This window comes from Ctenocephalides felis, unplaced genomic scaffold (assembly GCF_003426905.1).
Source record: "Ctenocephalides felis isolate EL2017-DRISC unplaced genomic scaffold, ASM342690v1 CF-g0.4_SCAFFOLD_01170, whole genome shotgun sequence".
In the NCBI taxonomy this organism is placed as follows: domain Eukaryota; kingdom Metazoa; phylum Arthropoda; class Insecta; order Siphonaptera; family Pulicidae; genus Ctenocephalides; species Ctenocephalides felis.
In genome coordinates this window covers 84,578,398-84,597,336 of record NW_020537324.1, presented here as the reverse complement: position 1 = coordinate 84,597,336, position 18,939 = coordinate 84,578,398, and the positions used below count along the sequence as shown (strand labels likewise).

At 29.1% G+C, this 18,939-nt stretch overlaps 1 protein-coding gene across 1 annotated transcript in view; it reads right to left on the bottom strand.

The window, feature by feature from the left end:
- LOC113367844 (basement membrane-specific heparan sulfate proteoglycan core protein-like) overlaps nucleotides 1–18,939 on the bottom strand; it is a 111,981-nt gene that overhangs the window by 27,564 nt on the left and 65,478 nt on the right. Inside the window, exons 8-23 of the mRNA XM_026609421.1 lie at nucleotides 18,564–18,672; nucleotides 18,290–18,451; nucleotides 16,342–16,464; nucleotides 14,944–15,000; nucleotides 13,368–13,382; nucleotides 9,315–9,542; nucleotides 6,695–6,832; nucleotides 5,101–5,245; nucleotides 3,251–3,354; nucleotides 2,782–3,191; nucleotides 2,579–2,716; nucleotides 2,342–2,515; nucleotides 2,078–2,271; nucleotides 1,867–2,008; nucleotides 704–858; nucleotides 388–640 (exon numbers count right to left, since the gene is read on the bottom strand). Of these exons, the coding sequence (XP_026465206.1) occupies nucleotides 388–640; nucleotides 704–858; nucleotides 1,867–2,008; nucleotides 2,078–2,271; nucleotides 2,342–2,515; nucleotides 2,579–2,716; nucleotides 2,782–3,191; nucleotides 3,251–3,354; nucleotides 5,101–5,245; nucleotides 6,695–6,832; nucleotides 9,315–9,542; nucleotides 13,368–13,382; nucleotides 14,944–15,000; nucleotides 16,342–16,464; nucleotides 18,290–18,451; nucleotides 18,564–18,672 (2,547 nt within the window). The remainder of the gene's footprint in view (nucleotides 1–387; nucleotides 641–703; nucleotides 859–1,866; nucleotides 2,009–2,077; nucleotides 2,272–2,341; nucleotides 2,516–2,578; nucleotides 2,717–2,781; nucleotides 3,192–3,250; nucleotides 3,355–5,100; nucleotides 5,246–6,694; nucleotides 6,833–9,314; nucleotides 9,543–13,367; nucleotides 13,383–14,943; nucleotides 15,001–16,341; nucleotides 16,465–18,289; nucleotides 18,452–18,563; nucleotides 18,673–18,939) is intronic.

Here is an 18,939-nt window from a genome sequence, read left to right as displayed (position 1 = left end):
TCATGCAACTATTGAAAAATAGTGAAAATGCCGCCAAATTAAGCACAGTATAAGTGAAAATGCCGCACGGAATTATTTGCAAATGCGTTTAGACTGTGACTATACGGAAGCACTTTTTCAATTTTGTGCAAATTAGGCAACTATTTTTTTTTTAAATCACATTCGAAATTAAATGAAAACGATTGTTAATGTTCTGGAGATAAATTGATTGATTTATGATTTACATTTGATTTGCTCAGATATAACAATAAGATAGCAAAAATAATGAAAGTTACAGTATTTGTAATTAACGTTTAAAATTTCTCGAATATTTCATTACAGTACGGTAAGTTCTAGCAATTTGCCTTAAGGCACTATGTCATACACTACTAGTTTCTATTGTTTTACCTTGCACAAGCATTGTCCAGTTCTAGGATCAGGTCTAGTGCTAAGGGATCCTGCAGGGTCACATTCGTATCTCTCAGGTGTTGGTGGTCTTGGTGGTTCAGGAGCAGGTTGAGCAAGTCTACATCTGTCTCCAGGTCTGGTTGGATTGCCTTCGTATCCCAGAGCACAACGTTCGCAACGACGTCCTTCGTATCCGGTAGCACAATCGCACACGACATCACCATCTGGTCCCAGAGAACAAGTACGAGCAAATCTGGGGATGATAATTGATTTGTAAGTTCCTGACTTTAGATTTGCATAAGTTTGTGATGCTTACTGGTTGCTGGGGTTCGTGAGGGGACATGGGCAAATTCTGCAAGGGATTCCTCTTGATGGGTCTCCATAGAATCCTGGTTGGCAAACTTCTGGTTCACGGTGGCATCTGCCGAGCCAAGGTCCGGATGTTTGTCTTGTATAACCAGGAGCACAAGACTAAAATATAAACAAAATATGTAACATACAAAAATTTATTAATATATATATATATATATATATATATATATATAAGGGGGAATCGTTGGAAATGTTGGAAACGTCTGAGGCTTCGTGATGTTTATAATTGGATTATATATATATATATATATATATAAACCAAGAACTAATATTCTATCACTATATATAACATAAGGTAGTCGAGTAATTTCAATTAGGACTCTTTATTGTCCAATCAAAGCACATTTGCTGATAACATATATGCCAATTAGTTGTAAACACCTGAAACATTTTATAAGATATGTATAAAAAAATTATAAATTAACAACGATTAATATATATTTACATTTTTATTACAAATTTTGAGGTTATGTTAAGAAACTATATTTCAAAATATTTTTTTTTATTAATTTGTTTATGATTATACTTATTGCTGATATATAGAATATAAACACCTCAAATACTCTATTTAAATACGTATAAACAAATATACATAAGTACCTAAGTATATAAATAATTACATTCCCATTTTCAAGAAATAAATTTCTCAATCGTCCATCTGGCATCGCTTGCTATTATTATTTACTTGCTATTTCGTAATAATTTTCCGTGGTGATTAAAAAATTTATATTATTCACGTAATAATTTTTCAAAAGTAATGATTAAAAAGTGCATATTAATGTATTTGTATCAAAACAGAAACACTGAATGACAGTTGAAAAGTGAAAGTAAATGTCATGGATAAAATCATTGATAGAATCATAGATTGAATAAACTAAATGGATAGTTTATAAATAATTAATTTTGAATTAGAATGAAAACTGGATAAAAAATATTACATATGTTTCTCCTGGCTCTAAACTACCTTTCTGCCAATTTTCATCTAAATCGATTGAGCCGTTCGTGAGTTATAAGTGTTGTAACTTAAGCGATCCTCTTTTATATATATAACATATATATATATATATATATATATATATATATATATATATATAAAGACAAACTTACCTCACAAGACAATCCTGTGTAACCTGCAGGACATCTGCACTCTTCAACATAGTTAGACGGTCCTTGACCGACGTTACTAACTCCTGCAGAGTCCATTGTTATATCTGATAACGTGCATTCGACAGTATTGCCTTCAACATATCTAAAAAAAAAAGAAATAAAACACCATCACCAGAGTAAAACACAGCAAAATTTCAATCATTATACTTACTGCATCTTGATGAGAACACGATCAACTCTAGCCAGAACCATCATGATGTCTTCACGAGATGCTGGAACTGTTCCTGAACCATCTTCACGTACTTTGTCCCATTCGCCTTCGAATAATCGTGCAGATCTTTGGGTACCAGGTGTAGATGATGTTAAAAGTTCCCGGGATGTGTGAGTCAAAGTATAACCATTACCCTGAAAAATAATAACAAGGTTGACATCAGAAGTTTTTGCATGGCCATCAAAAGTTTAACCAAGTACTTACGACTAAGATGACATCAGGAATTCTTGCTGGTTCGCCATAACCACGGAATTCTACACGATATTTGATGTAACCACCATAGGATTTGAGTTGGTTGCCTGAGAAACTTTCTGGTACTGGTAGATATGGATAACCACTTGAACCAGATGATCTGCTGTCCATGCCACTGACATAAAGCTATGCAAAACAATTAATTAGAAATCATATTATCAATATGCAGGTTGTTTTTGAGATATTTACCGTAGCTCCATTGGCATCATGTTGTGTAAGTTGTGGTCTTCGACCTCTGTAAGCTGGTTCAGCATCACCAACTGTGAGATCTCCTCTTGGTCCAACTCGGACACCAACAACGCTATCGGCAACAAATGGTGGCGGCAACTAAAAATTCCAAAAAATAATGTAAAAAACAATCACATTTCCTGTTGGTTTATGTGCCTACTTACCGAATATGTGAACAAATCAGCACTGCTGCAATTAGTCGTAGCCCCAAAGCAGAAGCACTTAATACACTCTGATGGAACTCGAGCTTCATCATTGAATTGACCAGCTGGACAAACACCACTGCCAGTGATTACGACAAGGATTAAATCAGGAACAGCAATCTTGGTCGTTGTGGATGTTATAGCTTCACAAGAATAAGCACCTTCATCAGATTTCTGGATGTCTGGACAAACCAATTCACCACGTCCTTCGACACTGGTCATTTTACATTTGGCTGGTACGTGGCCCCAATTCAAACGCCAACTGATTTCTGGTGTTGGGACACCAACGGCTGTGCAGGTTATTACCAATTCTGATCCAACTGTTACTACTTTCATTGGTGGTGATGGGGGTTGTACAATTTCAGGAGGAGCTGTAAAAAATCAACATTGTAAAATAAAACCAATAGATTTATTTTACATTTGTACTTACTGCATCCTCTTTCATCTGATCCATCAAGACAATCTCTTTGCATGTCACAATGGTAAGCTTTAGGTACACATTGGTTGCCACTGGCACAAGCAAACTCATGATACCTAAAAAAAATAGAAACCAAACAAATAAACTAGTGCTGTATGGCATCGTGCCTTAAGGCAAATTGCTGGAACTTCCCGTACCGTAATGAAATATTCGAGAAATTTTAAACGTTTTCAAATATATTATTACAAATACTGTAACTTTCATTATTTCTGCTATCTTGTTATATCTGAGCAAATCAAATGTAAATTATAAATCAATTTATCTCGAGAACATTAACAATCGTCATTTCATTTCGAATTCAATTTCAAAAATTTCAAAAAAATAGTTGCCTAATTTACACAAAATTGAAAAAGTGCTCCCGCACAGTCACAGTCTAAACGCATTTGCAAATAATTCTGTGAGACATTTTCACTTATACTGTGCTTAGCTTGGCGGCATTTTCACTATTTTTCAATAGTTGCATGACTTAATGTTTGCTTCTAGTTTTTTAATATTTTTTGTACTATATATTGTTTTTAATATATTAAATTTATATGTACTTTTATCAAATTATTATATTAGGTTGTCAAATATCTCCCTTCCGCTTTTTTGCTCTTGGTTTATAATACAAAAAGGCGAAAGGGAGATATTTGACAACCTATATTCAAATATTTACAAATTTACATAAACATTTATCATACCTTAAAGTTTGCTTTTATTTTTTTAACTTCATATTGTTTTTTTTAATATTGAGTATACATTAATATCCATTAGATCTTTAGATAGAGTTAGTTTAATTTGAGTTTTTAAAAAATAATTGGAATATATTTACTTCTAGTTACGTCTTTGTTTCGTAAAAATAATATTTATAATGTTTTAGAATATATTTTTAGTTTATTAATATTTTCATGCTTTATATTATTTTCTAATTATCAATATATTAATTTATATATCAAAGTAAATACAATGCTAACTAGAAATAATTTAATTAAATAGAATATATCGAGTAATTTCACTTTTATTTCTAGCTACATTTTTATTTCGTAACATTAACGTTTATCATATTTAATGTTTTCTTGTTACGTTTTTGTTTTGTGTTATCGAAATTTATAATGCTTCAAATTTGGCATTTATTTTTTTCTTAATATTTCTAACACAGAATAAAGTATTTTAATTTTTATTAATATATTAAATTTTGTAATTTTATACGTTGTTACGGTTTTGTTACTTTTCTTTAACGCATTTGCAAATAATTCTATGCGTCATTTTCACTTATACTGTGCTTAGCTTGGCGGCATTTTCACATTTTTCAATAGTTTTCACAAAATTGAAAAAGTGCTCCAGTACATAAACAGTCTAAACGCACTTGGGTAAACATTTGTACCAGAGTGGCGCTTAGACTGTGCTTAGTCTGGGGAATTTTTTAAATTTTTAATCCAAAATGACAAAAATATTTTATGGAAAATAAAAAAAAAAGTAATAATTTTTATCCTCAAAAGCAATTGTTTTGTCAATACAAGCAGAAAGTTATTTAGATCACTCAAATCGGACGCCTAGTTCACTCAAAAACTGCCATTTTTTGCACATTTAGCTCTGTATATTAGAAATGGCGGGACCTGCCTTTGCCAAAAACTAATGTTTTTAAACTATTCAAATCGGTTAATCCATTTTTTCTGAGGTATGCCCCTTAAAAATGTTTAGAAACCTTCAAAACGTCGAGAAATGCAAAAAAATTCATTTTCGATATTCGGCCCATTACTATAACTACCCTACGGGAAATTAATTACACCATAATTATTTTAGTCAGTTTTTTTTCTACTTACTTGCAGGGTGCATCTGGTGGTGTAGTTGCACAGAATTCTTCATCAGAATTATCGCCACAATCGTCATCAGAGTCGCATCTCCAGGATTTCAAAACGCATTTCTTGTTGTTGCAACGGAATTCGTTGGGTTCACAACCATGAGGACCTGGAAAACACAATGTGGATAAAAACTTATTTGCTACTGTATAAAGTAGCAAATTTAACTTAAGTAAAAATAAATACATCATATAACAATTTTGAATAAAGTTTATTAGTAATATGGTAATACTCGTGATGCACACATTTATTAGTGTCGTCAATCATTATACACATTTATATAATGATAAATTATAAATTATATATTTATGATTGCATTAAAAATATGTATAATATTTACAAACAACAATGTAATCAAAGTCATACTTGAAATATGACATGATCGGTTTAAAGTAATTGCTGATTAATAAATTCTATAATATTCGTTCACACAGTGGATTATGTTAAACAACGCCTAAACAAATATTGTGTTTGTAACTTCACTCGTCATGTAATAATTGTGTTTGAAGAACTTCATGTAATTAAAATTAACATACATTCATTTACTGTTTGTATTTTTTTTACTTTTTCGCTGACGATATAATCTCATTCTTAGAACAGCTGTAATATCTGTCTAGCCTAAAAAATTGAAGCCATACTTTTATATTTGTTTTATTTAAGCCCTGCACATAGTTTGATCTATGAATCATTTTCTATTTTATGTGAACGTTAATGCAACGATCATCATCATTATTACGAGGTAATAAATTAACCATATTATTAATGTCAACAGGCACATTTATAATTTGTCCAAATATTCAAAATTGTCCATTTGCATGTCTCAATCGTCTAATTTGCATGAAACACAACCTAGGTGAAATTAACCTTTCAAATACAGTTTCTAGTTTAGGTAGATAATTTAGTATAGTTTGTAAGAGGTTTTGAACCTGCATCAATATTTATAATTACCTACTATTAAAATAAATTAAAATTAGTCTCCATAGCCATCATAAAAGAGAAACATGTAAACTTACGTTAAATTGCCAATTTCACTCATCATGTAATTGTGTTTGTAGAACTTCATTATTGACTGCTTGTTTGTTTAAATATTTAAATATTTTTATAAAAATATTTTCCATTTTAGTACTAACCTCAAAGGTATATAGTAACCTCGAAAAACTCAAATAATACAAATTACTTCAATAAACTTACAAGTCTCACGCAGCGCAGATTTTTCATATGTTTCATTATTTGCGATTATTTGCACTACAGTTATTATGGAGGACGGGATAAAATATTCTTCCGATCCTGACAATTTTTAACTACATATTTAACCTTAAAAAGTTTTGACATAACACAGGAAATTTGAACAATATGCTTCATGCTTTTGGTGACGTACGCACGTCTAAAATATTGAAATCGACTCCTATAAAAATCATTTATCATCGAGAGCGCTTGACTCTCACTTCACGTAGGAGTAACAATTTCCGTTGCATTTGTACGGATTTACACCCAGGTCGCGCCTAAAGAAGTTTACTTCAAAAATTTGTTTGGATTTGATTAACATTTTTCAACTTACTGCATCTGCTTTCATCAGATCCATCAGCACAGTCGTATTCACCATTACAAACCAGATGTTTGGGAATACAATCACCATTTCCACAAGTTGCCTCGTGAAGACCACAAGCTTTAGCAGGACGATAAGTTGGAGCAGTATCTAGAAAAAAATTTAATAAATATCATGGTGAATAAATAAAATTTTGTTTGCCAAGGAAGGAACTTACCAGAATCCAATACCGAACAAGAGGCATATAAAAGAGAAGATGTTAAATTCAAGGATTAAAGTTTTTGGATTTGGTTTTAAGTAAGTAAGAAATACCTGTGCTGTGAAAATCTGGATCAACATGGGGGATTATCCCGTATTTAAGTAAAGTTGGATTTGTTAATTTTGTTAAAGTCGTGTTACGAGATTTACTATGAGCTGCGTCCAATTAAAAGATTGATCATCAACTGATAGTCACCATTAGTGCAGTAAACGGAGTGTTTTGAGTATGATTTTTTTTACTGTGCTACAATTTGCATAAAGTTTTGGAATTAGATTCATCTTACCCTCAATTTCAAAAGTGAAAACAATTCGGCGGGATGATACCCCTTCACAATTGTATAATTACATTTTTTCAAAATGACATCGATAGAAAAACTAATTATAAGAAAACAATATCTTTTATAGTTTTTCAAAAAAAACTAATACTTTTCAAGTTACTGGCCACTAAGATTCACATATTTTTGGAGTTTTTCTTCGTTTTTTTTGCAAATACCTCCTAAAATATACATTTTAACGAAAGCCATGTAATGAACAAATTAATGTCAATTAAAATCTTAATAAAACGGTGTTCTATAAAGTGTTCTAGGAATAATATTAAGCAAGATTTGAAAAAGCAAAGTCGTTTTTTATTTCGTTCAAAATTTAATTGTTGTATTTAAAGCCATCTAATTGCGATGTTTTACATTTTATGCATTTCAGTGAAATTGGGTTTTATAGTGCTCAAAATAAGCTTTAAAATGAGTGTATAGTTTAATGAGCGCCATTTCCACAAGAATTAAAGTGATTCACATTCCATTTTTTTCCAATTGTTTTAAAAATCGAACTTATTTTCATTATATCTCAAAAAGAATAAAAGATACGGATACGATACGTACCACAAAATGCTGTATTATTATGTTGATAATGGCAATTTATTCTTATAATAAAGTATCTTATGGCTAAATGGTCCACGTGTTAAATAAATTAATATAGTTTTATATCGCTATAGTCAAATGAAAGTTTAATAATTGCAGCAACAAGATAAATAATAAATATACGATTTTAGACAAAATTATTCTGGGTACTAGTGTTATATTAAGTGGTTATTCTAGTGTAGAAATTCAAAAAAATCGTTTTTTTTATTTCATATTTTCAAAATTTAACTATCTAAGAATATGGGTACGAGAAGGTTTTTGAAAATTTGAATTATTTTCGGAGATATAGGCATTTTGCTGACTCAGTCTCCATACTGGTTTGGCTTCACGCAAAACTTTAAATGCGTTTTTCTCAGAACAGACTTTTTTAGTACTGTTGACACGATTTCTCGAGTTCTACTCGACCGATTCACTTGAAACGTTCAAAGAGTCTTGTTTATAGACCTATCTATAGCCCGAACGGGGATTATCCCCAAATTTCAATTTTTACTATTTTTAAAAAATTCAAGAAACTCAAAAAAACAGTAAAAAAAGACTTTTTTTTTAAACAGTCGCCTATTTGTAAAAAAATGATTTTTTACTCATCGCTAGTTCGGGCGATTGCGACATCATTGTAGATTAATAATCTTTTTATTTTTTGCATTTCCGATGGCTAGGAGGGCTGAAATCATGTTAAGACAGAGGTGCCATTTTTTGTGACTATCCACCACTTTATCAGCTGCCAGTTTTTACAATTTTCAACTTTTTTATTTTTTAATTTTTGTTTTGTATTTTAATAATATTAATAAACAGGTGGCAAAAAATGGATAGTAAAAACATTCATTGCTTTCTTTAACGACACTTTAAAAATGACCTAAAATTCATCGCTCTACACTAGAATACCCCCTTAACTGTTTTTATTCAAGGGTAGATTTAAGAGCTGAACAATTTATGGATATGGTAATTATTTTCGAGAAATTGAAATAACATTCATATCATTTTGAATTTCTTAATTTTCTTTCAAATTCAAAATAATTTTTTCAAACAATGGTTAAAAATTTGATAATCAAGATAGAAAACATAAAATATTATTTACTTTATATGTAATTCTTATTATATCATACAGATATAAAATTTTAGGTGTTTTTTTTTTTTTGAATTTAGAGGTTGTTTGAAGGGTTTTAGGGTTTTCACGAGGTTGAAAATGATTTTAATGCTAGGTAAATGTATTAAAAAAATATTTCTTAATTATATCCTTTAATATTAAAAACGTTTACTAGCGATAAAACAACTCCATGTCCACTTCTTCATTAAGTGGTCGCAGCACCCCCAAGTCCAAATAGTTTTCACTTTCGAACTTGAGGTTAAGATGAACCTGATACCAAAAATTCATGCAAATTGGAGCACAGTAAAAAATTCAGAGGCTACACCATTTTTTCTCCGTTTACTGCACTACATCAATCCTTTCTATTTCTACTTACATGGTTCGACATTCAAATAAACAGTGACACTCGCACCAGGAGTGTTGGCGGGGAATCCCTGAGCTTCGCAGATATAAGCACCAGCCTGGGAAACCTGGATATTTGGAATTTCCAATCTTCCATTCAAATCTCTGGAACCAGGTGGTAGTGGTGCTCCGTTGGGGCGAGTCCAACGAACTCGGGCTCTGTTAGAACCTTCGTCTCTGCACTGGAATACTACTTCACGACCTAGATAAATACACCAGAGCCGGATTAGTGATGGTAAAAAAAAAGATGGTAATGGTGACCACAAGCATCATGGTTCTAATTTGAATTTCTAATGCGATTTGGTGATTGCAGTTGGATTTTTGTTGTGTTTCGTGGTAGATGGAATTTTTTTTTAAATTTTTTTTGGTGGATTTTTGCGGTGGTAGATAGTGGACCATTGAGATGTGGTAGATAATGGACCATTGAGATGTGGTAGATAATGGACCATTGAGATGTGGTATAACGATTATGCCCATTGTACTATATATAGTACGAGAGCATTTTTTAAGCAAATTATCGTAGAACAAAGCATTGTTACTAGGGTTTGTCGGTTTTCAAAAACCGTTTTTTGGCGAAAATTATGGACTTCGAAAACCGGTTTTTTAGTGAAAAAAGTCGGTTTTCACTATATAAATGCAAAATGACAAATATAGCCAAATATAAAAGATAGATAAAAGCGTTTTGATTCTTGAAATCATATCGGTTCAATAGCATTTGATATCTTATCAGTCTGCAATGGATCCCAGAAAGGTTTTGGATATATTTTGATTTTTATACCAGTATATACGTGTATTAATTTAAATCAGTGTCAAGTGTTCTTGAAGAAGTAACTTCCTCTACTCTAACTTAAAAAAAAAAGTTTTAAACCCTAGAAACCACAAACTAATGAACAAAAAACTTAGAATTATTATATCAGGCTTTGAAAACAATTAAGCATAATTTGGTCGCAAGTATGACATTATTTTCTATTTCAGAAAATTTTGTGAGTAAACAAAGGACACGTCTAAGTAGCAATTCGATAGACGTTTTCAGTTTTTTAAAATCATATTTTATTAAACAAAGAAACAATTATATGTTCAAAATTAATTAATTAAAATTGTTAGCTTAATTGTTTTTAAAACTAAAAATGTATTAACATGTATGTAATATTTTTTTATTTTTTTATTTAATGAATTCTTTAATTTAAAACTGTATTATTTTTATTTATTCGAAAACTTTCCTTCACTATCAAAAAAATTCTTTTATTCTTATATGTGAAAATAATGCATGAATATCGAATAATTATTTTCAAAATTATTTAATCAAGATAAACTAGTATTTTTAGTCCTACTAATTAAAATTAAAATAATTTTGTTTACTATATATAAAATTGACCAATAATTAAATTCATATTCTAAATTACACTAAATTTGCGGATAAATTACAGAATATTTGAACAAAAATATATTTTATATATAAAATTCGAAAACCGGTTAAAGCCGTGTTTTTAGTAAAATTAAAATTCGAAAACCGGTTTTCTGAAATGTCGGTTTTTGTATAAACCCTAATAATGGACCATTGAGATGTTGTATAACGATTACGCCCATTGTACTATATATAGTACGAGAGAGCACTTCGTAAAAAATTGTCATAGAACAAAGCAATGCTCGAATAGATAATATTTACTACTTTCAAGTGCAGTTTTAAAATAAATAGAGTTGTTCAAGGGCTTCATTATGTTAGAAAATATTTTAGGTGATTTAATTGTCTACAAATTTACCAAACATGCTATTTACATCGTATAAATAGTTTAAAAGTTATTAAAGTCTTAACCAAAAAATGTACTTTTGCTACAGAATTTTTCTAATTAAATTTCAGTTAAGAATGGTTCAGAATATTACTTGATTTTCTGAAGCGATTTCAAAGTATACCAAGTTGATTTAGAACATTACAATGTTAAAAAATAATGTAAATTATTTAATTTTAAACAAATTTGTTTAAGGTTCTATTTATATAGCACGAATCGTTTAAAAATTACAAGAGTTTTGATATATAAATGCATAAACGTGCAACATAGTATCACTTGTCTATTTTCAAATGCGATTTTAGAGTATACCGAGTTGCTGTAGAGTTCTGCGATATTAGAAAACATAGTTAATTATTCAATTTTGTATTAATTTGTCTAATATTTCACTAACATTAAATGAACGGTTTAAAAACTACAAGAGTTATAACAAAAATGTGTACTTTCAGTAATATCATCAAAATAAAATAATATGAAATTTAAATTACAGCTTTAAAGTAAAGAATCGTTCAAAATATTTGTCTATTTTCTGGAGCGATTTTAAAGTATACCGAGTTGATTTAGGACATTACGATGTTAGAAAATAATATAAATTACTTAATTTTAAACAAATTTGTTAAAAGTTCTATTTATATTGCACGAATCGTTTAGAAGTTACAAGAGTTATTATATATAAATGCACAAACGTCTATTTTCAAATGCGATTTTGGAGTATACCGAGTTGCTGTAGAATTCTGCGATATTAGAAAATATTGTTTATTACTTAATTTTGTATGAATTTGTCTAATTCTTTACATGTATAGAATGCTTGGTTTGAAAACTATAAGAGTTATAACAAAATGTGTACTCCCAGTCAATATTCCACAATCGATTGCTATTTAGAGCAAACCGAGTTGCTCTAGGGCATTATTATATTAGACAATATTGTAGATAATTCAATTTTGAACAAATTTGTCAAATATTTCATTTACATCAAACAAACGGTTCAAAAGTTACAAGAGTTACAATAAATAAATGCATGAATAGATTATTAAACTTGGTGCGTTATATGCACTTTGACTAATTTTTAACACTTTTTGGAAACTTCCTACTCCCAAATGCATTTTTAAAGTATACAGGGTTGCTGTAGGATCTTACAATGTTAGAACTTTTTAGTCTATTCAATTTTGTATAAATTTGTCAAATATTTTATTCAAATTCAACAGACGATTCAAAAGTTACAAGAGATATAATGAATTAATGCAATAAATTTAAATAGCTGTAGAACATATAAAATTTGTCTACTTTTGAATATGATTTTAAAGTATACCGAGTTGCTCCAGAGCAATGTTATATTAGAAAGTATTATGCTGCATGCAATTTTCTACAAATTTGTCAGATGTTTCATTAAAATTGAACAAACTTCTGAAAAGTTATAGAAGATATACTAAATAAATGCATAAATATATATGTAGAACATTCTTCTAACTTTTGATTTATAAATTAAAAAAAAAATTAAATTTGTTCTAGAATTCAATTTTAATTGATATAATGAGTTTATTACGTTTTTCTGTCTATGTTGCGTTGTTGTTACATAACTGTACCGTGCGTTACGTAACAGTTACGTTATTTCAATTTAACATAACCACAGCAAAAATTTTACTAATTGACATAATATTTTTATATTTTCTCATCGTCAACTGATTTTAATGCCAATTCTTTTACGACTAAACAAATTCGCCAATTTAAAATAAATAATAAAATTCATATTATAAAATTCTTGAAATATCATATTTATATATATATATTGTATTTTGTGTAATGACATCCTATTCTAAATTTAAAATCGATGACTGATGATGAAATCTGTCGAAATGATTCATCAAACAAACCCAAATGTAAAAAAAACGTGCAAATAAATAATATAATAATTTTTTTTAGCAATTGTGAAATCTATGCCACCAGATGATGTGACATGCATATGAAAAAAATGTATGAAATTGATAAAATTAATCAAAACTAGTTTTATAAAATAATATTCATATATATGGAATTAAATTTCTTTTTTTTAAAAATACTATTAAGTTGATTCCTAAAAAAATATGTAATGATTCATTGACCCAACGACCCATTGCCATATTATAATTATGGATTTACTAATATTACGATGACAATGTAAATGTCATGTTATAAATATGTTTTTTCTGAAAAAAGCTGATGTTTGATTTGATCCCCTAATTTTTGATTCTTCGATTAAAACTCACCCTCTCTATAAGTAGCTGCCCGATGGAAGCATCGGAAAAAATAAATAAATAAATACATAGATTAGTAACATTTTAAATATACAATATAGATTAATCTACAATACAGATTTGTAATAGATATATGATCTATCACAATTGGGAAATATTATTGTGTTAGGGCTGAAGACATCGTGGTTGTTCAAGAGTAAGAAAAACTGGGTTGATAGATTTTACCTAATTATAAGTATAATATAATATAAAAATATATTTTTCATTTTTTTATATACTAGTTATTTGAATGCCAAAAAACGTCTAAATTGTTTTTATCAAGCTAATAATAATATTTGTTTCTACATTTTGAAAAAAAATTGTTTACAACTTTGCGTCCGCCGTCAGTACTATATGAGTTTCCTACAAAAAAAACAAAGAATTTCGGCGGAAGCAAAGTTGTAATTTAAACAGATTTAATAATTATTCTCACAATTAAAACAAAAATTATGTACAACTTTGCGTCCGCCGTTGATACTATATGAGTTTCTTACAAAAATGAATAGAATTTTGGCGGAAGCAAAGTTGTAACTAATAAAATTCGTAATTGGCTCATATTAAATTGTGAATTTCTTTCCAATATACAAAACATATCGATTTTTTCATGTTATATATAACAAAAAGTTGCATGAAATAATTATAATTTTGTTCGTATTATGAAAACAAAGTTAATTATAAGTAATTTAAAATAAAAATTGTGTACAACTTTGTGTCCGCCGTTAGTACTATATGAGTTTCCTACAAAAAATCATAGAATTTCGGCGGAATCAAAGTTGTAAAACGTAAATTTAAAATTGGTCTTAGCTTGGCGCGAAAAAAAAAATTGAAAATAATCTAAAATATATAAGAAGTCGACAATTACAAAAAATTGATGTAATATTCATAAGAGAGCACATATTTTTATATGTAATTTACATATTCAACTCTTTGACTTGATACTAAAAAAATATATTTTTCCTGACGTCAAACGTCAGATAATTGTTGTCAATAACTTGACTTTTTTAGCAAAATATTGAAATAATTATATTTTTGTAATTTTTTTTTAAATAAACTTAATTAATGAAGTAATTTTAAGCAAAAATTGTGTACAACTTTGCGTCCGCCGTTAGTACTATATGAGTTCTTACAAAAAATTGTAGAATTTCGGCGGAAGCAAGGTTGTAAAACGTAAAAAAATTAAAATTCACTTCAAATTGGTGTAAAAAATTCCTAAACTAATAAAAAATTATTAAATTAATTAAAAATGACCACATATACCAGCATTTAAATACAAATTATTGATTATTTTAATATTTCTAGAACTGCAATGACTTTTTTTCAAGATGAAGCAAATATAATTCGCATTTCCCTAATTTTCTATATACTTGTTTTTCAATATTCATTTATTACCATAAAAAATTCTTTTTGAATAGATCCAAAAGGTTTTATCGAAATTAGATTAACCGTTAAGAAGCAATTATAATCTTTTGAACAACCAGATGTATAAGATGCAATACGAAAGAGTTTAAATAAATACTTTTAATTTTAATAAATAAATATAAACACTTACTTTCTTTGATGACTTGTTCACTTGGGTATGTTTTTAGGTTCAAAGGCTCGTGTCCAACTAAAATGAGAAAAAAAACACAAAAATATTAATATTAATAATATACAAAAATACATTCGTTAATAAAATTAAACACAAAAAGCACCAATTATATTTTACCAAATTTAGTAAAATTAAATGTTAGTCGAAGGAAAAAGTTATTTGAAAAATGTATGATAAAAATAACAAATTTTAATATAAAGTTGCATAAGTATTTTTCAACTGATAAAATTTAATAATAATTATTAAATTTATTACAAAAATTGTGTACAACTTTGTGTCCGCCATTAGTACTATATGAGTTTCCTACAAAAATTCATAGAATTTCGGCGGAAGCAAAGTTGTAACTAATAAAATTCGTAATTTATTTTTCGAATTTATTAAAATCGAAATTCGAATTTATTGAAATCAAATGTTAGTGGATTAGGAAAAAGTTATTAAAAAAATGTATGAGAAAAATAACAAATTCTGTTAAATGTTCAAGAAGCACTCTTTAATAAAAAAAAACAAATTTTGAACTAAAGGTAATAAAAATTAGTTAGTCACAAGCAAAAGTCAATAATTTTGGTTAATTTAAATTTATGTATGTGAATTTGCAAAAAATTGTACCTAAAAATTTTTTCAAAAATAATCTTTTAACAAAAAAGCTTTAGTAAAACATATTAAGCCTAATTATATGCTTTTTATGATTGTACATCGATGTTAAATTCAACTACAAGTATTGTTGAGATAATGCTTGGCTAGTGACAAAGGTCTCACGCAGCATATGCGTGCGTACAAGCAAATGCGTTAAAAATAGTTAATAAATTAACGCAAACATATTGAGCATATATACCCAAACAAACAAAATATCAAGCTCGCTTTTTTTTAAACAGGGAACGTTCTAAAATGTAAATTAGTAGAAGCACACGACAAGGTAAAAAAAAACTTTTGTTAATAAAATTTTAACAAAAAAATCTCTTTGTTAATAAAATTTTGGCTTTTAAAAATAGAAAAAAATCCCTTGTTAATAGGTTTTCAAATTTAAAAAAAATCTCGTTAATTTTGTTCCACAATTTTTACTTTCGTTCGAGTAAGGGCAATCGAGTTCATCACTATCATCAAAAGGGCAGTCGGTGATCCCATTACACCTAAGGGCCCCATGAATGCAAGGGCCATTTTCACAACGAAATTCTCCACGTACACATGCTCGAGCTTTTTAAATTATCAATGATAATAAATATTAATAATAATAAAATTGTAAAAATATAAATAACAACTTTACTTTAGAAACATGTAATTGTTACCACAACAATTTTACTGGACAACATCTAAAGAACAATAATTTATAGTATTGGTATAAATTTTTTTTATACTACTTACCACAATTCCTTTCATCAGATCCATCAGCACAATCTGATCTTCCATCACACCATTGGTTTGATGGCACGCATTGGTTCGAAACGGCGCAGGATTGGGTTCCATATGGACATCTATGGTGAGGAGCTGTAAAATAAAGTTAGGCATCAGTCAATTTGTCTATTTTTTTTCCTGCACCTCTTAAAGTGCTAAAAGTGCATCCCTAAAAATGTCTTTATTCGGTCAATATAAGTAAAATGTTTTTTGAATCATTCAAATCGGACGTTCCGTTCTCTCACAAATTGCATTACAATTTTTTGTACATTTTGCTACGTACTTCCAAAACGGTTAGACCTGCGTTTGCGAAAAACTACTCAACAAATCTCGCCGACGATAGAAATCGATTGGTTTTTGAATCATTCAAATCGGTTAAACGGTTCTCCAGAAAACGTCGATGAAACATTGTATCCGCACATACATACATACACACTAATTACAATTTTTTGCACATTCTGCTTCATATCTCCAAAATGGCTAGACCTGCCTTTGCCAAAAACTAGTCAACACGTCTCCTCATCAATACTAATCGAATGCTTTTTGAATTATTTAAATCGATTAACCGTGCTCAAGAAAACGTTGATGGAACATTGTATCCGCACATACATGCATATGCAGTAAATTACAATTTTTTGCACATTTTGCTTCATATCTCCAAAACGGCTAAACCTGCCTTTCCTAAAAACTAGTCAACACGTCTCCTCAATACCAATCGAATATTTTTTGAATCATTCAAATCGGTTGAACCGTGCTCGAGAAAACGTGGATAAAACATTGTATCAGCACATACATACATGTACAGTTAATTACAATTTTTTGCACATTTTGCTTCATATCTCCAAAACGGCTAGAAATCGAATGCTTTTTGAATCATTAAAATCGGTTGATCCGCGCTCGATGAAACATTGTATCGGCACATACATACATATACAGTTAATTACAATTTTTTACACATTTTGCTTTGTATCTCCAAAACGGCTAGAACTGCCTTTCCAAAAAACTACTCAACAGATCTCGTCCACGATAGGAATCGATTGCTATTCGTATCATTCAAATCGGTTGAACCGTGCTCGAGAAAACGTGGATAAAATATTGTATCCGCACACAGATAAATAAGTATATACTAGGGTGGTCTTTAATATGGATTTTTTAGAATTTCTTTGCTCCCAAGGGCTCAAATAATAAAAATAAATTCAAAATAAAATCAAAATTTTGAGAATTACATTGTATTTGCTTATTTTGTGCATAAATAAAAAAATTAAAACAAAAATTTCATATTTTGTATACAATAAGTAATTACTTAGGAAAACCAAGAAACTTCAGTTGAACTGCGGACTATCTTAAAGTTAATATTAAGAGCTAAAACTTTCATAGCATTTTGTTTTATTCATTCGGAAGCATTTAAGACCCTGGGAGCAAACAATTTCCTATACACACACATACAAACACAACAAACACATACAAACACACACACAAAAATAGTTTGAAATAATATAAAAAAATAGTTTGAAATAATGTTAAAAATAGTTTGAAATAGTTTTAAAAATAGTTCAATCGTGTATAAAAGATTTGAGAATAAAAATTAAATTGAATAGAAGTAATGGAAGTAAGAATAAAAGTAATGAAGACGTAAGAAGATAGAAGATACAATGGTAGATACTAAAAAGAAGAATGAAGTTACGTTGAAGAATACATAGAATATAAAATAGCAAGAAGAATGGGATTTATATAAGGAAAATAGTATGAAATTGAAATATTGTATTGAAATTGAAACATATTGTAGGTGGCTAAATGCTCGAGTAAGCGAGGCCAATAAATAATTAAAAAAAAAACATCTATCACGTATTCCTATCAAATCTTCAGTATCGTGGCCTGGATTTTTACCAAATTAATCGATTATCAATTACTATCTTACCTTCGGTTGGTTGTGGTGGATAAGGTCTGTTCGTGGTTTGGTCATCAGGTTGTGGACAATCTCTTTCATCGCTTCCATCTCTGCAATCGTGGACTCTGTCACATCTCTGTCTGCCGGAGATGCATTCTCCACTTGCGCAACGGAATTCACCATATCTGCAATCTGGAGAAAAGATAGTAGAAATTTGAAAATAGAACTGGAAATATTTATATATCTATATATCTATATATCTATATATTTTTATATATATATATATATATATATATATATTTACCGCAATCTCTTTCATCGCTCTGGTCTCTGCAATCAGTACGTCCATCACATTTGGAATAGGAAGGAATGCACTCGCCAGTTCCACAAGTGAACTCGTATGGTGAGCAAGTCTGCAAAAATAAAAAATAACTAGCTGTAAGTGGAATTCTGTCTTAAGGCAATTAAGGCATCGTGCCTTAAGGCAAATTGCTGGAACTTCCCGTACCAAAAATTATTATTTTTTTAAAAAACAATTAATATTTTTGAAAAAATTTTACTTCGAAAAAATAAGATTTTTGAGAAACTATAAGTTGGACAAAAAATTACTTTTTTTTTTAAAAAAAAATTAAAAAAAAAAAAAAAAAAATTTTTTCTTTTTTTGAAAAAAAAAATGTTTT